The sequence below is a fragment of the Rhamphochromis sp. 'chilingali' genome (genome assembly GCF_963969265.1).
Source record: "Rhamphochromis sp. 'chilingali' genome assembly, chromosome: 15".
Lineage (NCBI taxonomy): Eukaryota > Metazoa > Chordata > Actinopteri > Cichliformes > Cichlidae > Rhamphochromis > Rhamphochromis sp. 'chilingali'.
This window is the reverse complement of record NC_137942.1, coordinates 9566177-9589843: the sequence shown is the minus strand read 5'-3', so window position 1 is coordinate 9589843 and position 23667 is coordinate 9566177. Positions and strand designations below refer to the sequence as shown.

At 36.8% G+C, this 23667-nt stretch overlaps 1 protein-coding gene across 2 annotated transcripts; it reads right to left on the bottom strand.

Moving 5' to 3' along the window:
• Window positions 1-34: 34 nt before the first annotated feature.
• tmem184a (transmembrane protein 184a) lies at window positions 35-21731 on the bottom strand. 2 transcript variants are annotated; one of them, XM_080905520.1, is made up of 9 exons: window positions 21287-21731; window positions 20878-21084; window positions 12911-13076; window positions 11919-12009; window positions 10265-10340; window positions 7226-7317; window positions 5834-6003; window positions 5546-5743; window positions 35-4084 (listed from the first exon to the last, which is right to left on the bottom strand). In XM_080905520.1, the coding sequence occupies exons 2-9, from the start codon at window positions 21082-21084 to the stop codon at window positions 3855-3857; spliced, it is 1230 nt and encodes a 409-aa protein (XP_080761646.1). In that variant the 5' UTR covers window positions 21287-21731; the 3' UTR covers window positions 35-3854. The 2 variants fall into 2 exon arrangements, with proteins under 2 accessions (XP_080761646.1, XP_080761647.1); XM_080905521.1 differs by having other exon boundaries at window positions 21451-21731.
• Between the last annotated feature and the right edge of the window lie 1936 nt (window positions 21732-23667).

Below are 23667 nucleotides of genomic sequence, written 5' to 3'. Positions count from 1 at the left end.
AGCTTAACTAGGTGAAAACACAATGTGGTCGGACCACTTACAGGAAAGTTGTGCCGAATGTAACTAATGATAGTGAACTACTACTATCTGCTGAGGCACTTACTGAGTGGTGTTTAATCTCTTTTCTTTGTATGCAACTCTTGGTAGGTAATCCATATTGGATATAATAATAAGAGCAGACCTTTTAAGTATGATGCAATTCAAGTTGCTTACTGTATATTACAGACTAGAGACGGCAAAGCTCCCACCGCTTCTGTTGTCCCTTAGATTGAGAACTCCGTCCAAATAGAAATCATTCCTAATACTGGGTCACAAGAAGTGCTGCTGCCGGTGTTGGTATTTCCGAAACAGTAACCAGCTACTTTTCTTTTGACACGCTCTTCTACAAGAGAACTCCTGACGCCCGTCTCTAGAAACTGTGGTGTCAAGATAACTAAATGCAGTAAAGGCCTTGCTCTCATTGTACATTTTGTAATACCGTATTTAAATATGAAATTCACTTGAAATCGAGCTGTTCTTACCGAGAATCCATTCCCAATTTGGAGTGAAGTCAATAGATTGTTCATGTCAGGATTTTCTCTTGGCTAAGAGGACATGACTGTTCTTCCCCTGTTCCATAGCTGCAAAGAACAGTATGGGGAACTTTACTGCTGTACAACCTGCTGTGATTTATAAGCAGGGGCATTGCTGTGTTCTTACTCTCATTTTGTATTTTTCATTTGGTTTGTGTCAATACAGCCCATGTTCTTTTTTTCCTGATACTTAGTTTTATAAGCATATACATTATATAAATATACATTATATAGTACATATTTTTCTATATTTATGTCTTTTACTATGCTGGGAGTGGTGTGATTATGTAATCGGTCTTTGAAGTCTAATTATATGAATGCTGAACTTTTCTCTTAAAAAGAAAAAAAAAGGAAAAAAAATAGTATTCAAATTTACAATGAGAGAACTGTTTTCGTAACTTAAGTTTTGTGAGTATTTATGGCCCAAGAATAGTTCTTCTCAGCATATTCACATGTATCTAATGCACGACAGTAACTAGGGTTACATGCAGGCTGCAGATGACCTTCTGTAGAAGCTATCATATTTTGTCATGTCAAATTTGATCATTTCGAGTGTAACACGAAACACTGCCTAATATCAAAAGTGCCTAATTTCAACCAAGTGTTTAGTTTGCAAAATAGGCTTTTGGGCAGCGTTAACTGAGGAATTATTAAGAATATTGCAAATAGAATATGAGGAAAATTTGCTCTTAAAACAGATCAACCTGCATGCAAACCTAGTCCGCCCCTGCAGCCACTAAACCTGGTATACTTTTCTAAATATGTCAAGCCAGAAATTTCAGTGACTGCAATGCTTTTGTAACTGCTTAACAAAAAACAAAACAAAAAGAACCCCAAAGCTCTTTTACGACTGTTCACCCAGGCCTCTTACAGATAAGGAATGTGTCAAGCCTTGGACAAATGAGTACATATTACCTGTTTACATAACTTATTTCTTGAGCACATTCACCTAAAAGGCTTTGTGGCTAAAAGCATTTTCTGCATAGCATTACAGTGACCTCTTGTGGTTTAGTTTCCAAGCAAAACTAAGCTACATCAGGGTTTCTTTAATTTTAGCACTTATTACTGTATTTGAGTCTGAGGTGAATACTTTTTTATGAGCACACCTAAATAATAATTACCTGAAAAAAAAAAAAAACAGTTTCAAATTTTAAAGTATATATTTATGTACAGTGCCTAAATAAGGACAAACCTTCCTCTGGGTGAATTAAGTTCTACATTTCAGTATGACCTAGCAGAGAGTTTATTCATGCTCTTTTCTTAAGCTACCCAAAAAAGTCTAGTAGACACACAAGTTTAAAGAAGGTTAAAGATGTAGATACATTAATGTAGACATGTTTATAGGGGAAAATAAAAAAAACCCTCCTGCCATGGGTGAATACAAACCTTGGTTTGATCAGCTTTCTTTCTACATCGAAGTAAACCGCAGTTAATACCAAGGAGCAGTAATAGAACAGATCTTTTTTTAAATCTTTCATACAATAATTATAGCAAATGCATGTACAGAAATGTGCATGCTTGTATATCTTGAGTAAGTGTTCGAGGTGATCAGCCGTCTTTGATTAAATAAGCTTCAACACACAAGCTTTGCCAGTCCTACAAGCTATAGTATTTAACTTTAGCCATGTAGAAAGTCAGTTTTAATATTGTAAGAGTGGAGCATGTGTACAGATTAGGTGTGGCTAAAATTATGGATGAAATACATTGAATGTTAGTTTAACAGCAGCAACTTCTGCGTTTGTGAGTTTGAGATAAATGTCTCGAGGCTTAGAGTGACTGTCAAATAGCAGTAAAAAGGCAGCATAAATTGAGTATGTACCATTCATGACTTGTCATTACTCTGCTCATATATTTTATATTTATTTCAATGATTTGTGTAATTTTATTAAAAAGAAAAAACACCTAAATTATTTTTTACATTCATTTACATGTTTTCTTAATGAACTACCCTCATGTACAAATAAAATCTATGTTGTTTCTGCTCTTATTTAATGTGTGGTAAATTTATTCCTATAAATAAGGGTCACTGAGTCTTTTTTCTCATTAAAACAAAAAACATGTGAGTTAGAGAAGGAAACCTCTTATTTTATTTGGCTGATTAAGAAACAAGAATAAAACAATTTTGAATGTTTTTATACCCAAATGTAAATTAATTTCTGCTTTCCCAGAAAGACAGGCATTATTGGCACAAGAGGGTATAAAAATTCACAAGCATTTGTTAGCCTCTGTTTTAAAACAACTCTCATGTTTGCTGAAGGGGGAAAAAAAAGAAATGAGCAAAAGTCTTTTTCTCCTAGCACAGGTTTTGGTTTTATCTAGGCCTGAGATACACACAATAAATATTATTAGGATCTTTAAAATTATACTCCAAACAGAACATATCATATCGAACTAATCAAATTCTGTACAGATTTCACAATCCCTGGAACATGGAATCATAATGTAAATAGTGATGTCCACATGTCAGCCTAAAAAAACAAAATAAAGCGCCACTAAAAGTACAACGCTGCAGGAACTGTGAAAAACGAATCTAGTAAACTGCTGTCTAGTTGCACTGAGTTTCACTCTTTAGCACACTGAGGAAATTAATGAGAATAATGTAACTCCCACACTGTAGGAGGCAGGTTTATCCAGTTTATCCCTGCTACGGTAGACACAAAGCATTGTGAAGTGCCTGCTCCAAAACTAATGTGTCTTTGAACAAATCCTTCCATTTGTCAGGAAACCGTGCTGAGGAATGCTCAGCAAATACTTCAAACAAGCAGATGCGGGAAACGGTCCATGAAGTGCCACTCCCAGCCATCGCTGGCTTCCCTGCTTCCCACCTGGAGTCACACATTAATCATCTCCTCTTTGAAGCTGACACGAATCAGAGGGAGCACACTTCAGACGGCCAGAGCGCGAGCAGTGACATAATGACAGAATCAGCATCGGCGACACAGCTGAAAATCCAGCAGCTTGATTTAAATAAAACACAGCGCTCCAGTCTTCTCTGATAGAGTGAAGGCGACATGTCGTTTTCATGCAATTATTACTGCTGATATGAACTCAGATCAGATATCTGGCTATTAAGCTATTCATTTTAATACGTAATCCATCATGTGGTCAAATTAGCATTGAAACAGGACAGAAGTAGGAAGCTCATCTGAAATACTGGGAAACTCAAAATTAAACACCTGGGTTCAATCCAGCTTTATGCACTATAAGATAAAGCTGTTCCTCCAGGGGGTCAGCAACAGGGGTGGGAAGGGCACAAACACCTGGATCTTGCTGGAAAAATGCCTAGTACTCATCATCAGATGTAATCAGCATGATTTTGTCAGACTTGCGGGAGCTCTTGTTGCCTGTGGCCACTTTTCCATTTGTGGTGGGCAGGGTCACCTCCTGTGTGGATTGCTGGGTGTACTGCTGATAGGCTGGAGAGAAGTTGTGGATGGCATCCTGCACCATGTCTCCCGGGTTTATCGTTTCCTTCAGACCACTGGAAATGCTCTGCATTGGTGGGAGAATTTCTGTAGAAAAGCAGGAACGAGGACAGGGGCACATTAACGATCAGACAAAATGAGACTGCAATATAATTGCTTTAAAAATTTCACAAAAGTGATCAATTTGGCCATCTGAATGCAAATAAATGTGAAGTGAACATTTATTTTTTTTTAAATAACGGCATAATACTTTATTAAATCACTGAAAATTTAAAAAGGAGTAGAGTTTTCATGTACTGACAATAATGTCTATCAAAACGTCCCAATTGCAATGCTAGCAATTGGTCACAAAAAGTAATTTCATGTCTTAAAAAACAACAACAAACTAATAAACCCTTAATAATGAATTCCAGTTATTGGTGGGATCCAGTTTTAATAATTTGTTAGTACTTCTAAATGTTCAAAACATCCAAAAATCCACTAATCTGTGCAATCAACATTGTGTGATCATTGTATTGATTTCATTGTAGAGACAAAATGGTTTTTGATCTGGTTAAGTGACCAAAAATAGGGCTTGTCGCCATCAAGTGACTAAATATTTAATTTGTACTGTCTGTTTATTGTAAGACAACAATAAAAAATAAAAAAGGGGGTGGGGGGCTGGTAAAAAAAAAACAGATTTTGGTTTCAGGGTCACTGGCTCAGGCTTACGAAGGTGTGCAACGAGAAGCGTAAGGTGTGGTAGTTAGGCATGGCTGACCAAGGTTTGGTGAAACTGTAAACCAGGGGGTGTGGCAACTTCTGAAATAACATATATCAACACCCGAGGAAATATGAATGTTATTGTCCCAAAGTTCAGCTGTATTCTTGAACGGGGTGACTTAAAACTAATCTAATAATGAGGTACTCTATAGAGAAACACTGTTCTATCCAAGTGGACCACATTTCAATTCTGAATTCAAAGAAGTTTAAATGAAACTATGCCTTTTCATCAGCATTTCCAGAAATTGTGTATAGTACGGATTTTAAGGAATGTAGGATTTCCTATATCAGGAAACATTGCAAAATGGCAGAAGACACATCTTTTAGCTTCTATTTGCAATTTTCTTGCAAGCAGCATCGCTCACTTCATCCTTTTTAAAGTACAGTGCCTTTCCCCTCATTTTCCTCTGGTTTGCTCAAAGGCAAATTTTCTCTAACTTATTAGTCAAATTATATGCTCAGCAACTCCAACAGTCACATAGTTCATGTTTGCACTAGATTTAACTCAAGTGCAAATGTGTAAATCTATAGCTACACATTTCAGTTTCTATATCGCTTAAATCAGAGGTATTGTGACTCCTCCAAGTTGCTGGTCTAAAGAGGTACAGGGCAATTCAATTACTTTTACTTCCCAGGCTTTCAGGCCAGTGTCACTCCTTATTCTCTAGGGAAGAAGGGCAATTAGCCTGGGAAGACGTCAACAGATTTTCAAGGCGAGGACAAGAGGTAACAATCAATTGTTTGTTGTTTGTTTCCTCTGTTCTCTGTAAAAACGACATCCCTCACCTGGCACTTCATTTTTTTTCTCCTGGTAGACAGTGCAGGTGAAGGCGTATCTGAGGGCAATGGCAGCAAAGAACATCTCAATGCAGATGATAAAGTTCTGCCAGCCCGCCGCCACAGTACCGGCGCCAACCTCGTGTCCGTCGATGAAAAGTGCATTGGGAATGACGCCACAGCGCTCCAGGATGGCGAGGACCATTCCTTCAAAAAGACAACATTTTTAAATCAATTTATATAATTCTATAGGCTGGCAAAGAAAAGAAAAAAAGGGGACACGCACACTGAGCTTACCTTGCCAGAAGGATAAGAAGATGACGGATTTAATTGTGAGAAACTTGAGCACCGGTTCGTACGGTCTGAGCAGGTCACTTGTTGCGAAGAAGAAAAGGAATAGAGCGTAGAGGGCCAGGCTGACTGAAATATTGTAGATGATTGTGATATACAGGTATCCTCCATTCACACTGCATGAAAAGAAAGTTGGAAGAACGGCATAGTAAATTTGCAAACATATATAGGATTTCTTTTGATAGTGTCTACTTATTTGGGTTTTGACTTCTTCAGCTCTTCAAGCTGACTGAGAAGAAGTGGCTTAAATTTGAGGACATTTCAGCCATATCGCATCTTTTTGTCCTCTTCTTTGAACAAGAGGTTAAGACTTTTATATATACACAGCCTTCTTATTTTTAGGATGCATCCAGTAAACAGACATTTTTGATTGTCAGCCTGCCTTTTTACCCTTTTTGCATTCTAGAGAGCCTCTCTGAGGATTCAGCTGTGACTACACTAATTACTCCCATGCAGTATACCGTGCACGGTTGGCTGAAAGCGTATAAGTAAACAATCTGTGAATCATTATAGCCTTACTGCAGAGCCTAAAGAAAGATGTGAAGAAAGACACTTATTTCTGACTGCCATTTTTCATGTTGAAGTATATGAAGAAATAATAACTTTAAACTTCTAAAAAGTGGGCGATGATATAAAGCTGATTGGATACTTCTATAAAAAGCCCTCATTGAACTCTGTGCTTCGTTGTGAAACAAGTGTTGTCACAGCTGAATCTTCAGAGAGAGACGGTGAATCAAGAGGCACAGAAGAGCACCTGAAAATAAGTCGGGAGAATTTACGGCCTGCAGATTTTATAGCTTTTGATTATATGCTAAAGCTAATTTTATTGAATATATCACACTCTCCTTGTTCTGTTAAAAACCTTATTGGCACATGTGAAGCACTAAAGTATGCTGTAATTAAATCTTTCTGTCTGCAATTTATCCCCAGCTTTTGACAGACAAAGTAAAAATGTGAAATGAAGCAATGCTTCTCCTCCAAGCATAACAGAAAAAGAATGAAGGGCTTTCATTTCAAAACACTACATTTCAGGGAAAGTTGCAAAAAGCAATAACTTCACATTATCAACAATGCCAATGAAGCTGTGAGTGTGGCTACACATGTGACACAACTGGGACAAACACAGCAGGGCACATGTGAAGTTTCTATCCATCAGTTTCAGCTTAAAATAAATACTTTTAATTCAACTATTTTCATCATGCCAGCTGTGAAGAGGTGATATAATTATCTCTATTTGCAAATTGTTCCCATGCACATAAACAGCAAACAAGCCTTCTGGCTATCATGAGGAAGCATATGATACATGGAGAAGGAAATGCAAAGAGAGGTGGTGCTCACTTAAAATCTCCATCGTGATATTTGCCAAAGGCCTGCAGGATGATGGTGATGACTGCCATGATGGGTTTGACAACACAGAACTGGAGAGTCGCCTGAAGAAGAAATTGTAATTCAGAATGAGACATCAAGAAACTATGAAGGAGGATGTGAGAATCTGTTTGCACATCTGACAGACAAAAACAGTCTGTTATATCCCCAATCCCTTTAATGTCGTCACCAGCCATTTTCCCACCTCACAAGGTATGATTTTTTACATTATATGTCGTATACACCAATTCAGTTATTGTTTGTATTTAGTACAGCTAATAAATGTATGAGCTTACACAATTGAAGAAAAAAAGAAAGGAAAAAAACAAACAAAACACAATTCCATCTCCTGACATGGTAATAAACAGGTTAAAAGACAAATAACCGTTTTATGGTTTTATGAGGGGTTATGCACTGAACCATTTTTTGGCTATGAGAAACAACTTCCTGGGATCTCTTCTGGTTGCTGGGCAATTGCTCAAAGGTAAGAAACTGTCCTGCAGCATCGTCCCATAAAACAACAAATTGTTTTTAAACATCAGTTTCTGTGCAGAGTTATCATATCCAGTCTTTGAACTACGCTAACTGCTCTTAAATCAAGCTGACAGATGCTCTCAGCAACAAAACAAGCAGGCATATTTCATACAACAAATCATTGCTGTAATTATTAAAAGACTTAAAACACCTTATCATTGTAAAATATTATTTATTTAACCTACAGGATACATGTTTTAATGCTGATCTGGATGGAAGGTGGATGAAACAACAAAGTAGGCAGCGAATTGAGACCTGCATGCATGCATGCATCCCAAGAGTGACAGGTGCTCTCTGTGTTGTGTATTGAAGCCAGAACTAACCAATTTGAAAGAGGTTGCTCTAAACTCCCATCACTGCTGCTACACTTGAAAGCAACAGACCAGGTCTTTTCAACTTGAGGGATTTCCAGTGACAATGGTCAGCTTGGCAAAACGGCATCGATAATCGTTTAGAACACCGATTTACTTTGAAGCTCAAGTACCAGCAGTTTTCACTTACCGTACGCCTATTCGAGTGCAAGCTTGTCACCCCGAATATCCCCAAAGCAAGTAATTTGCATGATACTTCCTGCCATGCTTAAAATTGAAAACAAAATACACGGCCATAGTTTGCAGTGGATTAACAGTCAACCATGGTTTCTGGTTCAAATTAATTCAGTCCAAGCAATCCACAGTCTTCATACACTTAAATACTAATCTCAGATACATGTGAGAGTGCACTGCATGATACATATGTAAGAGGACACTGTAATTCTGCATGTTTTTTCATCTTGACTAACAACTAGTCAGTGAGTCTCTTTGCTGTTTGGTGTTAACCATGTAGATTTCACACTACACACTAGAAGTGCGATAAGAAACAATCAAAACAGTGAAGCTGAGGACACAAAAATATTGTGAAGCTCTTCAAAGCCCTGGAAAGCTGAAGATGTATGTTATTCCTCTGCCAAGGAGCTGAGATGGAGGTATGTTTTCAGAGCTTTTCGTTTGTCTGTCAGCAGGATTACACAAAAAACTACTAAACTGAGTTTCATGAAACTTGGTTGAGAAGAGGACAGTGGGCAAAAGAAGAATCTTTCATTTTACAAACAGATCCAGACATTTCAAATTCTAAAACAAGGCATAAGCTTTGGTGAAGGATTCGCTCACAGAGGGCGACTTCATGTCAGCCTAATTCAACTTGTGATTACAAATTTGCACATTTGATAGAATATTAAGTACAGCAACCTATTAAAATGATCAAACTACAACACTTTGCGGTCATACCATGTTTTACTGCACCTTATTTGTTTATTTGGAAGCAAAACAGCCACAATTCACATCCACGGGATTTCACTTGTGCTCAGTTTCAAGAAAAATGATTCCCCAAAGCATCCGACAATGAGATAAATGACTTAAAACTGAAATGTCATCGAACAGTTTAGGATGTAAGAGCAGCTTATCCTCTAACCTTATCTTCAAGAAACACCATGACTCCAGGCTGCTTTTTCATATCACTATTTCATTTGTTAAGCCCCCTTATAATCACAAACTGACGCGTTCTCAAAATGTGCGAAGAATTTTAATGCTCGTTACACCTGTGAATGTAGATCGAGGCCTATCAGATGTCACGTTCTTCCAGTTTAAGTACTTTCTTGTAAAGAAACTCACAGAGAACAGTGTTTTCTTATTCTGAACCACAGCTTTGTGTGATCGATATGAAGTGCTTCAGTGATTTAGTTCAAATATATTAATATGTATGGCAGCCACTTAAGCTTGTTTGGAGCAACTGTCAATGACTTTGCTTTGGTTTACATAAGCAAAACAGAATTTAATCAGTTGTAAGGTGCTAGATTTATAGAAAGCTTAGTATTAAGCCCTTTCTCTAGGCCTACGTTTCACTGATACACAACAAATTACAAAAAAAATACTGGAGTATCTGGATCTATCTTCTTCTTGTCTTGTCTTAATTACCCCCTCGTAGAGAATTATCTTGTTTATAGCTTTACCTCAAAGAAATTGCAAGATTTTCCTTTTAAAACATTTCATGGAGGACTTCTGCCAGGGCACAATGAGTGTTTATCACTTGCTTCTTATTAAAAAATGTTCATTTTATGCATTTTCTTTTGAAGACAGTTCTAATATCCATCAGTGTTAGACTGGAAGCTTGTGCAGCATCCCAAGACACTGGGATGAAGCACTGCGCTGACAGCTCATATCATCGCTCTGTGTTTATTATCAAACTGCTTTCACCTGGCCTCGATTGCTTTTGTTTTCCTTTTTGTAACCAATGGATGTTATCCTCTGAAAAAACACAGAGCCAATTATAACAGCTGTCATTTTTAAGCAGTCTGAAGACTTGAAGTGAATAATAACTCGCAGTGAAGGGTTTTCGTTTTCTTTTTTTTGGATGTATTCTTGTATTCACTTCGTGCGAGTTTATTTCAGAGGCCCGAAGGAGAGTGTTTAGAGCAGAGATAAAAGCATGATTGAAGCTTACCTGTTTGCAGAATCTCAAAAAGCCAATGGAGTAGCTCATTCCAACGAGGCAGCAGGTACCATACAGACAACTTGATCTGTCAAGTCAACAGAACATGAGTTTTTAAGTTGTGTCAATACTGAAATGTCTGATAACAAAATCAAGCAAAGTACACAAAAGATATTTTTCAAACAAAAACTTAAGACATCAATTTGTTCAAGCTTTTGTGGAGATTTTACATTTTATCTGGCTATATTTTAGATTACTGTGAACTGAGTATATTTGGGCTTTGGATCATTGGTTTGACAGAAAAACACATTAGAAGGTATCACCTGGCTCATGAGGATCTATACATATCTATATCTACCTATATAGGTATATATCTTTTTTATTTTTAATATTTTTATTTTTAATTTTTCAACTGTTTAACTCAAATATCTAAATCAACCAATGGCGTTGCAGCAATCCAATGCATTTAGGCATGTAGACAAGCACAGGATAACCTGTTTAAATTCATCTTCTCTTCTCCATTCAATCATTAGAATGTAAAGAGTAGTGCTTTAAGAGAATTTGAGCTTGGCATGGTTGTTGGTAACAGCAGCTGGACTGAATATTTCAAAAATCGCCCATCTCCTGAGATTTTCCTGCATCTCTACGATTTACAGAGACTGGTCCAAAAACGAAAATATCCAATAAATGTCAATTCTCTGGGTGAAAATGTCTTGTTGATGCCAGGTGAAATGGCCCAACTGCCTGAAGTTGAAAAAGGCAACAACAACTCAAACAGCCACTTGTTAAAACCAAGATATGCATAAGGCTATCTCTGAACGCACAGCACATGTAACCTTGAGGAAGATGGGCTACTGCTGGAAAAGAACACACCGGGTGCCACTGCTGTCAGAGGAGAGCATGAAACAAAGATGCAATTTCACCAGAATTGGAAGATGAGAACTGGTCTGATGAATCTTAGTTCCTACCTTTCGGACGGTAGGGGTGTTGTCGAAAACAACATGAAAGCACCGATTCAACCTGCTTGTATCAATGTTTCAAACTGGTGGTGGTGGTGTAATGGTATTGGGGATTTTTTCCTCGGCAGACTTTGGGCCCATTGGAACCAAACTAAAGATCGTTTAAATGTCATACCTTATCTGAGTATTGTTGCTGACAATGTTTTCCTTTTATAGCATGGTCAGCAACCATTTATAGCTTTATATGCAGTGTGTCCATATTCTGATGGCTGCTTCTGATAATGTCACAAAGCTCAAATCAGAGTTTCCATTGAATTCCTAAAGGGTGAATGATCCTTAAGAAATACCATCATTTAACAGAGATCAGATTAGAGTCTGAACACACTCGAGAAACTGGCCCAGACTAGCTGCCCTATGGCTGAGTCAGCCATAAACACAGCTTATGAAGACTGGGTAAAAGCAGAGAGATAAAGAGAAGCCTCACCTATGAACAACACAGCAGTTTATTGGTAGCACTTTCACTGTGCTGTTCAAACAAAATGCTAATTCAAGAGTAGAAAACGCACTTTGGACCTTTTGGGATCATAAAAAACAACTATAGTTGGTTCCAGGTGAACTAATGTATTTATTACTCCTAGGTCAACGTAATCATTAACACTAAAAAGCTTTCCATCATGTACATGTAACATAGAACTGAGTGCACTCACTGTATAGGCTTCCCTCGGATCTCTGACATGATTGCACTCTCTCCTCTCAAATACTCAAAGGACAGGCTCAGGAAATTGTAAATGACAAAAGCTGTAACAAAAAAGGAAGAGTTATTTGTCTTTTTACCAAATTTCAAACACATTTCACTGAATAATTTAAACTGTAGGATAATTTTCCATCACCTTTAAGTTTAACTTCACCAAAAAGGTCAAATCATTTTAGAGGAAAAAACTTTCACATGATAAAAAATAATTAGTCCTACATTTTATAACAATAAATGTTTTAGTCCTTACATTAAGAAGCTTCTAAGGGTTCTGTGTCTCGGAAATCCCTTCCTAATCCTTTGTTGCTATTTAAAGAGGGATTAATGAAGCTAATGCAGATGGTGTCCAGTCAAGAGAAGGTTCATTATGTTTTAGCCGTAGCCGCTGGTGGTATTCCAGTCTTCCTGCTTCCTGATGCACCGCACTATCAATCAGCCACAAAATTGGCCTGCAAACTGGAAACTAATCGCTTGAATAATGCATTTCCTATTTTTCTTCTTTCTCCATTTTGCATATGATTCACCTTTGCCACCGGTGAAGTGCTTTAGTCTCAAAACTTCAATTCATAGTTATAGGTACACTGTAGAAAGCGGCTACTCTACCTAACTGCCACCTAGAGAACAGGGTTTAAATTAGATTTGCATATTGAAAGTTGCTGCAGGATTTTCAATATCAAACCAAAATAAATTACCTTTCCTGAAAGACAGAAACACTGCAAACCAGGGAACAAAACAAATTCACCAAAAAAAATTCAACTCACCCTAAAAATGTAACACCTGAAATAATGAGGTCTACGCACATGAGAACAACGACTGCTGTGAAAAACTAGTCTGGCTACTTCCTTGTGTTTCTACTCCTGGCAGCCATATAAAACAAAGGCATGGAAGTAACAATGACTGCCCATGAAGAACACCATCACCCACAGTACTGGTTCTTGTGATACTTACCTTCATAGCAGTCTCGGACAGAATCAAAGTAGACATAGTACTGGTTGTTGCTGATGAAAAGAAGGCTGAGCCAAGAATCAAAGGCATAAACTGGCACAATAAACAGGATGCGGATGATGTAGCGCTGCTCATTTGGGACGGTGTAGGATCTAAGGTGTGTATAGATCTGCAATAAAAACATAGTTAAAGCATAGGAGAACAATTAGGAAACAAATAGCCCTTTTATTGCCAAGCATTAATACAGAACCACAAAAAAGGGTTATGAATACAATAACTTCTATAACTATAGAAGTGATGTCTGCCTACATGTGAAAATTGGTTCAGACCTGCCTTTATTGTTCAACGAAAAACTGGTTATAAGGAGTATTACAACCTCAACTTGAAAATAATTGTTTTTTTTTTTAATTCATTATTTATGAAGTGTCAAAATGACTTGTTACCTGGCCAAAGAAAACACATATTTACATTCATATGAATCAAATACAAAGTAGAAAACCATCTATCTTTCTATGTAAATCAAGAACAGAATATGCAGTTTGACATTTATTCCTTTTCACCTTTTGAATTGACTGATAAATTCTTTAACAATTTGTTAACTCTAAATTTAACTTTAAGTTAAAAATATATCAATTGTAATGAAGATGCTGGCCAAAAAGAGCTTTTGTATATACTGAATCCATCATTTATATACTAATAGAACACTAGAAAGTGTGCAGACAACTACGCTAATGACATCCACATAAGGAGTGAGGAGTTGGCAAACCTAGAGTACAAAATAGAGACGAACAAACCACTTGCTACTCACAAACATCTGTTGATATTTATTAGAATAGTCACTAGACTTAGCATAAACATGAAAAGGGTTAAGGATTTACAACAGGGTTGTTATTAAGTGGAGATGATTTATTGGTATGATTTAGATCATTCAAAACACCAAGTTTTATATGTTAAATGTCAGTATGTTATTAGCTTAAAATCAATATGTTTATGTATATCAGTAGCAGAGATGAAGATCATATCACATTTTATGACCAGGTATTTCAAGAGTCAATTCAGCCTCCATAAGGCTTAGATTTTTTTAATCACTGCATACTGATAATAAACTTAATAAAACTGTAACTCACCATTGTTTAATGTCTTTGGACTTTGAAGTTTTTACTTTATGGTTACTTATCAAGCTTTTCAGCTTATCAGACATCTGTAGTGGAGAATGGTAACATAGGGGTGATAACTAATTCATTTTTTTTCTGTAATATACTTACATATCTATATTATTGCTAATATATATTGTAATATATGTATATCATGGCTAAAGCACTTCTGGATGGATGCAAACTGCATTTCGTTGCCCTGTACCTGTGACATGTGCAATGACAATAAAGTTGAATTCTATTCTATTCTAATTCTATTTTTCTACAGAGAAGAAACAATATAAACCACAAGAGTGTAAACACTAAAATGCCAGGCTCCCAGGAGCAACCATGTCACCATTTTCTTTTTAATCTGGATGGTATTCCTTGCCACATTGTATCTTGCCCTGACTGTTCTGTCTGCCACAATGAAATACTAGAAGCATGTTGTGTAAAATAAAGAGAAATTACCCAACACCCATTTTAATGACCTCCCCAAACAAAGTTACTGACCACACCTTACATTGTACAGCTCTTAACACTATGATCGGTAACTGGACTTGGTTTCAATTGAATTATATTTAAAATGGGATGTAGTGTATCTGGCAACACACACATATCACATGGCAGACAACTCAGCTGTAGTTTTTAGACTTTATATAAAAATCATCACCTGACAGGATAGTTTTACAATCATGTAAAACAGTCATGTTCAAAGCACCTACTTAAAATGAAGTATGGATAATAAAGTTAAGAAAGTGACTGGGTTTTACTATGTGTTTATGTTATGAAAAAATGTTAAGTGTAATTGTTCCTTTTGATGCTCTAAAGGTGACGTAATGCAATGCCACCACGGAAGTACTGTCTAGTACCATCAAGATTAAGAAATCCACAGCAAAATGCTGCAACATAAAGCAGTTGGGAAATATGGTGGTGGTTATATCCCAACTGTTTGTATCACTGAAATTTAAATTGATACAGTCTTGTCAAACTTATAATCATAGGAGCAATTGAACACAACAAAACCCAATGTTTATACTTATATCAGATTAAAACGAGTCTGTTTTGTATAAGAAAAACTTGTTCACAGGTTCTGTGGTAATATAATGATAACGCCTTTAATAAGCAGCTAAACAATGGCTGTTAGTACTAATATATAGTAGTGAGAAAAAGTCCCCCCCCCTCCCTTTCTGATTTTTTATTTTTTTGCTTGTTATCACATTTAAATGTTTTAGATCATCAAACAAATTTAAATATTAGACAAAGATTAAAAAAGGTAAACACAAAATACACTTTCTAAATCAAGGCGTTTATTATTAAGGTGGAAAAAAAAATCCAACCCTATATGGCCATAGAAAAAGGGATTGCCCTCTGAACCTAATAACTGGTTTGACCACCCTCAGCAGCAACAACTGTTTGATGAGTCTTTGACAACACTGCAGAGGAATTCTGGTATGACGTTCCTTTTCTGAAATGCCGCGTTACTTTCCGCCAGATGTAATAGGATAAACCTTCCAAAAGATGTAAACCTTTGTCAGTGAACAGAATATTTTCCCAAAATCTCTGGGATCATCCATTTGTTTTTTGGCAGATGTGAGATGAGCCTGCGCATTCTTTTTGTTCAGCAGTGGTTATATCCTTGGAGTTCTCCAATGGATGCCATTTTTGCCCATTCTCTTATTTGTTGTTGAATCATGAACTCTGACCTTAACTGAGACATGTGAAGCCTGCGGTTCTTTCATGCTGTTCTGGGTTATTCTGTGACCTCCTGGATGAGCTGTCAATGTGCTCTTGGAGCAATTTTAGTAGGCTGGTCATTTCTGGGAAGGTTCATCACTGTTCCAAGTTTTCTCCATTTGTGGATAATGGCTCTCACCATGGTTCACTGGAGTTCCAAAGCCGTAGAAATTGCTTTGTAACCCTTTACAGACTGATAGATGTCAGTGACTTTGTTTCTCAGGTTTTTCTTTAGATCACAGCATGATGTGTTGCTTTTGAGATCTTTTAGCCTGCTCAACTTTGCCAGAAAGGTTTTATTCAATGATTTCTTGTTTTTACAGTCTTCCAGTAATCAGGCCTGAGTGTGTTTAGTGAAAATGAACTCAGTTTTCCATAAAATGTGGTTAATCACAGTAAATTCACAATTTAACATAAGCGCAATGACATATTTCACACAGGACCAGGTAGGTTTGGATAACTTTTCTCCCTTAATCAGTGAAATCATCATTTAAACACTGCATTGTGTATTTATTCAGGCCATCTTTGTGTAAAATAAAATTTGTTTAATGATCTGAAACATTTAAGTGTGACACATATGCAAAACACTAGGAAATCAGGAAGGGGCAAACACTTTATCACGCAACTGTAACTTCAGTAACTGCGATGTAAAGGTTCTTGATTTTCAATTAACATATTTTTTTTCAATATCTTGTAACTAGAAAAAGTCTATCTAAAGCCATTTTAATTTACAAGCGCTTGTAGTGCCATTTTCAAAGTTACTTTTTACCTAGACAACAGTAAAAACACAAAATGCCCAACTAACCTTACAATTACTGTAATTAATTACCAACAATTTGAAGCAAAAAGGGTTCTCTTGCTTAAATGTATTATTTAAACATCCAAAAAGTGTCTAAAGACGTATAATAACACCCAAATTAGCATATTGGAGTGAGGAGCTTGCAAAGTTGGAGTCTAATCAATGAAACAAAATTGTAGGTGTGCATTGGAGCTAAAGAAGGAAAAAAAAAAGCCACAAGCAAAGCAAACCATTTGCTACACAGCATCCATTGATATTTCTTGGTCAAAACAGTTACTAAACTTATGAGCATCAACTATATTTACATAAAAAAACAAGAGTTAAAATTTACTAATGAGCCCAGTTAGAGAGGTTGTCACTAGGTGGAGACCATTTAGTACTGCGGGTACTCTACCTAGAAGTGAGTTCTGGGCTACAAAACCACAAGTACGTGGTTTTTAGCGGCTATTGAAAATCATGTCACATTTTATGACCAGCTAATTCCATAGGGCTCCCATACTTCTTGTCAGAAGTCATGTATACTGATAACAAACTTAATAAAACTGTAACTCACTTTTTGAAAATGTCTTAAAAAAGGAAGTTAGTGATGTGTAAGTGTCAACTTTAAGCTTATCAGACACTCTTATACCGATAATAACTAATGTTCCTTTTGTTTCTATAGAACAGACAAGACATATCACAAAGAGTGAACACAGACATATCAAACTCCTGAGTGCAACCATGTCATCTTTTTCTTTTTAATCTGTATGGTGTTATTTCTTGCGGCACTTTATCTTGTCGCGACTCTTCTGACTGCCACAATGGAATACAAAAGGACAGAGGCATGTTGTCTAGAATAAAGAAAGATAATCCACCCTCCCACACCCTCCCAGAACATTCCTGCTACTAGATTACTAACCACACCTTACATTGAGGAGCTCCAACTTAAGTATATGTTCGCTATCTGGACTTTGTTTTAACAAACTGGTAAAAAGTCTTAACTTATTATTTTTACACACATGTGCATACACATACATACACACACACACACAGTTGCCTCTATAAACATGGTTGACGACACGTAAACTAACACATGCACCATATGGCAGACAATTCAGCTATCATTCTTATCAGTGACCTTTAGCTTTTAGACAAAGCTTTACATAAACACGGAACAATTATTACACCAGTGAGTCACATTTATTGATTACTACTGTTAATATGGTTAAGAAAGGGATTGGCATTTTCCAGTCTGCTCTTAAATAAATAAAATGGAAATAAAACACATATCTGTTAGATAAGTAGTGGAAAGTCTGAGGAAGGTTCTTCCTTTCAGAGCTCTTGGGTAATGCAACGCTAATACGTAACCACAGTGGCTAAGACTGTCAAGATTAACAAATCGACAGTAAAACTGTTGGGAAATATGGAAGAGTTATATCTGTAGTAGTGTCTCTTCAGCTAAAAAATAAAATTTCACTGAAAAATTAGTCAAATTATCTCCTCAGTATTGCTATACTATTGCTGAAAATGGATGCAGTCAAGCACAAAGACCTCTTAAAGTAGAGTGATTATTAAAGAATAAAGAGAGACGACATTTTCTGGTAATAACTCAAGATTCATTCTTCATAAAATGACAATTTGAAGAAGAAAAAAGGACTAGCAGTTTAAATTTCCTCAGTAAACGCAGACACTTATGACTCATCAGTCAGCTACCTCTATATGAGAGGTAATCCAATTAATCCCACCAAGCTCAAGTCAATTTAGCCTAAAAATAAAAACATCATTATTTCAACTCTGACCATACCGCCTCCAATATTTGTATGATTATTTTTGTGGTTATTTCTGGATTGGCTGTAGCTCATTAGGTGGAGTGGAAGGGTGATGGTTTGTTCCCCCAACTCCCCCAGTCTGCATGCCAAATATCCTTGGGCAAGGCACTAACCACAAGTTGTTCTCTGATGCATCCATCGGAATATGAATATACAGTATGTGAATGTTAGCTAGAAAGCACTTAAAGGATAGAAAGTGCTTCTGTGAATGGTTGAATGTTGTATAAAGTGCTTTGAGTGCTCTGGGAGAGTAGAAAGGCACTATATAAGAATTAATCCATTTAGTCCATTATTTTTGATCTTTTTAAATTGTTAACTGAATAGCTTCAATTTAAAAGATTACTAAAGACTTTAAAACAAACATTGTTGAACATTAGAAAAGCTGTGATGAGATTTTTTTAATATAATTTTGGGGTATCTTATCAAGACAAATTGACAAATCCAGTCACTCAAAAAAATAACTGCCACATTAACTGATACAGAAAATAATTACAACTTCACCTTAGACAAGCACACAACTAGTCTGTGGATCACAGAACTTTCTCTACATTAAATGAACTCTAACCTTGTGTAGAGCATAAAAAAGAAATCCTTCAGATATATCATTTTCAGTCATTTTTGTCACAAATTTATGCAAAGCCAAAAAGATGAGTGCTTTGACTGGTGACGGCACTGGTGTTTGTGACAACCCTTCAGTGTACGTGGTAATGGGTGTGTTTAAAAGCATTTTGCAGCGCTGTAGGAAATTGAGAAAATTATTACCAATTTAATTTTTTTTTTTTTTCACATGAATGCAAAAAAATGGCATGAATGGATCTAAAAATCTCACTTATAGCACTTTACTCAGCACATCCCCATTTCAGCCTACACATTAAAGGCTGATTACTGTGAAAACGGTGGCCATCATTTCACATATAGTGAAGCAGACTGTAGAATGATGCCCTAAATTTGCTTTATAAAACAGAAATATATATCCTTTCTGACTCCGCAGGCAAATCGTAGTTGTGTGATGAAAAATGGCTTCAGCCCACAGTATGGATAAGGGAAAAATGAATACACAAATAAACTAGAACAGGACTGAATCTAAAGTATACATGGTAGCTAAAGGAGAATGCCTCCTGGAACACATAATACAGTCATAAAACATGACATAAATTCAGTCTGATGTTCTTAATCCCAAATGCTTCACGTTTCAAAGGGACCAATAAGCCCACCATACACACACAAACTTCACAGATTGCTACTCCAAAATGCACTGGAAACATTATAGCAGAGGATCTAAGGTCATCGTCGATATGTGTTTAGTATTCAGAATGTGAGTTTAAGAGTCTATAGCAATCATCTGGAGCGGAGTCAGATGAAACACCACTAGCATTGCAACACTCCTCCTGCAGACCGTTTTATTCCCTCCTGTGCTACACAAAGGATGTCGGTTACAAGCCAGCATCCTCCCTGTGGAACACTTGTTGTTTATTTGTTCAATTAAGATGTCTTGCTGGCAAGTGTTTGGCCAAACATGTACTATATTAAAAAGATAGAAAACCAATTGGCTCGATACTGTGTCACAAATCCCTAAACACAGATTGCTTTTGGATCACTGATTGCAACATTTTAATGCTCTCTATGTCGCAAACTTATTTATCTAAATAAATAACGTGTCTTTCATTCATCACACTACATAATATAAATATGACACTGTATACATTTAGTCCAATGATTCTGGATGGGTGCATAATCAGTATTTAGGCTATAAGATCAGTGAACATGAGCACAAAATCCTCTTCCTTTATAATGTGGAATATGTTATTTAAAAAAAATCAGTTGGTTTCCCTGCTGATGGTGCATAGCACTCTTTAGCATTCACTATGAGTGAAAAAAAAACATAATGATCAGCTATCATCTCAGCACAGCGGGCACATCAACCACACATGCGGAAACACTTCTTTGCAGCAGTGATAAAATGGTTTCTGGGTAAAGGTAGTCTGTTGTGAGCCACTCATTCATCGTGGCCATGTTCTTACCCATACAGAGAGGGCTCACTGTGCATTCATTGTCCTGTAATAAGCTTGGGTATTTTTGTCAGTTTTAATCTAGTAGTCAACAACAACTAAAAAGTAAAACAACGCTCACACTCACAACAAGTGAGGAAGTCCAACCAAGTTAGGGACTAAATTACTTGCTTGCATGGGAATAAAGTAATACCTTTAAATTAGATAAGAAAGTGCCAGGGTGAGAACCAAAACAAATAAACAGTAAAAGCAGGGACAGTGAAGTCAGTGCACTAATAAGCCTTTAGGAATAGAATAATTTGTTTCTGTCCTCTGGACAGGGAAGTGCAGCACATCTGTTTCTGTTACACTAAAATGGTGAGCTGAACTCTTTATGCATTTGCATCTTTGAGCGTGTGATGCTTTGTAATGCAGTGATTTTAGTTCTTTTCACGTATTTACAGTGATTTACATGAAAGCCTTTTGTGAAATGGTGCATACTCACCTGGTGACAAGTTATTAGCAAGGCAGACCAGACGAATATCCCTGAAAGGACCTGGGCAGCCACTGTGTTTAAAAACATCCCATTCTGTATGATTGCTCCGTTGCCTGATACAATAATGGTCATGTTGGACATGCCTGATTTTGAAGCATCCAGGGCAGACGAATTATTTTCGGTTAATGAAGCCATGTCTTCCGAAGAAAGGTTCATCTGAAACAGAAAGAAAACACGCCAAGTCGGTTTAGTTTTTTTTACAGTGAGCACACGGCCCCTCTGTGTTTGACTGAGTGACTGTATGCTGCCCATTAGGCACAAGACAAAAAAGGCAATAGTGTTTGCTAAACGGACACAAGAAGTGCCATTTTTAAAGAAAAGAGATGAATGTGGTTCAAATGATCTTATCGACTCGTACCTTCTTTACAGTCAACAAAGAGATCTCCTTGTCCCGGAGAGGGCGGAAGTAGCTTTATCGCGTTTAGAAGTCACTGTCCACGAGCCAAAATTACACGACGAGCTTTAAGGGTGAAATATATTTTCAGAACAGCTAAACGTGACAATTTAGGCCCATTTACTAACCGCTCGTTGACTTCATCCGCGACGCAGTCAACAAACTAGACTTCCTTGTTTGAGGCAGGTGTCTCGCAGAGGTCGAAGTCCACACAGTCGGAGAGCATAAAAAATGCTTCTATAGAGTATACAAATGTTGCGATAGAACCCGAATTTACTGCGAGATGCCACGAAATAACAAATAAAATTATAAACAGCAGAGATTTGAACGTATCCTCGAGTGGCGACTCTGGGAAGCGGCACAAATCAACAGGTTTACAGGTGGAAGGTTCACGTGACCTGGACTTGACGCCTGTCGTCATCACGTTACTTCAGTGACAGAAAGTGCGGCACATTTCCGCTCACAGGTGCGCTTACACCTGAGGCTAGAGGCAGAGGTTCGCATAGAGTTCAGTGGTTACGTCAAAGGCACATCAGGATCACCCATCATCATCATCTGTGACACAGCCAAGGATATGCACCCAGACCCCAAGAATTATTGGTGAACTGGATGATTGCACCGACTGTAGCAGCATTTGCCGGCCTCCTCTCATATTATATACATCATGTATAACAAGACCACTGACTGTTGCTGCAAGATCACATAGACGGTGGCAGGACTTTCTTTAAAGGAGCCTGGACCAACAAACTCAGTGATACCTTGGTGCTGGTTTTGTATAATTAGACAAACATCATCTTATTCTTTACGTTGTCATATTATTGTAAAGTTTTTGTTATTGACTTTCCGTTTCTATGGGCTCTGCCTTCTGCCCTGTTTATGGGGAAAAATCTAAGATAAGATTCAAAGATGAGATGTATTCTCTGATGGATTTAGATGAATGCTCAAGTGCACTTAAGCTCTACTAGCCTCTCATCAATGAGCAGCGCCCCTATGCAAAGTTACATGAAACAACAGGAAATTGGATAAACGCAGTGCTTTATTATGTTCTATTTCTAGTTCTACATTATTCATGTCTTTAGATGTTTTATTTAATGATGATGCTTTGACAAAAGTTGATAAATTTATAGTTACTTCTTGTCTTCTCTTCAAGGCAGACCCTATAGGAGGAATTTGAGGAAGGTTACTTGGCTATGAAGATAATAAAATATGTAAAATATGACCTGGCCTCATTAAGGGAACATCGGGTTATATGACAAAAAGTGCTATTCAGTACCTGTTCATACTATTTTTATGAACTCACAACTTGTGACTGAATATTTAAAAAATGTTGTCTTTGTCTTTTCCTAATAAGTTTTCCTTGACGTTAGTATAAAGAATCATGAGGGCAATAAAAGCTGTGAAAGAAAATAACGCCCAGTGCTCCAAAAATGCTTGTGCTTTATTTTACTTGATAATGTGACAGCGGACATTGTTGATGTGACTCATTTAAACTATGTTGGCTGGAATAAAAGTGAATAACAGTGAAAAATATCATTAATTAAAAAAATAAAACCAAAAAAAACGTAACAGGAAAGAATTCAGTTGCTGCTTTGTTTTCAATCTTATACTAACTTTAGTTAATTTATGAATATATTTTGAAACTGCAACAAGTTGTTTAACCCACAGGCAAACTATGACCACAGCACTTTAGTAAAATCGGGTGGTAATGATGTTGTTGCCCTGTGAGAAGCACTTTGTAACGTTGATTTAGAAAACTGTCTTGCTATACAAAGATAATTAGCTATAATAAAATGATCAAAGTGAAGAGGGCTGTAGTGTATCTCAATTTGCATTATGGCGTTGCTGAGAAAATGCTAATAATACTTACCCTTAACAAGTGCAAGAGTTAAAATTGATCATCTCTTTAAATGGAAAGCAACCATTTTTATTTAAGTTCATTTCTTTTCTAAATTCCAGCCCTGGTAATCAAGTGATATTATATCACCTTTATTTATTTCAGACAAGATAAGTCCCTATTATTATAAAAGGGAAAAAAATAACAAAAGTACTTTTGTTATATTTATACTGACTGCAGACCTATGAAACAGAACAGTGAGATTACATGGGTTGGGTTTTCTCAGATGGGCTTTTTGTGGTCAGTTTTTATGTCGACAATGCAGTTTCAGTATTTCAGTTTATTTAAATCATATTTTTTGAGGCAAGTTCTTATTGAACGTGAATGAAAACAAAAACATTAGAAAGGCACAAATTGTTTGATTTAGGAGAAACACAAGGAATTCATCACGTTTTAATTTAATACACCATTGAAATGTCTGCTTAATCTTTTGTAAACATGAGAAAGATAT

Coding starts and splice junctions, on each gene's coding strand:
- tmem184a (XM_080905520.1), bottom strand. CDS start 21,084: ATGAACCTTTCTTCGGAAGACATGGCTTCATTAACCGAAAATAATTCG. Junction 10,341..11,918: donor ATCCGAGGGAAGCCTATACA/GTGAGTGCACTC, acceptor TTGACTTGACAG/ATCAAGTTGTCTGTATGGTA. Junction 5,744..5,833: donor CTTCTTATCCTTCTGGCAAG/GTAAGCTCAGTG, acceptor GTCTTTTTGAAG/GAATGGTCCTCGCCATCCTG.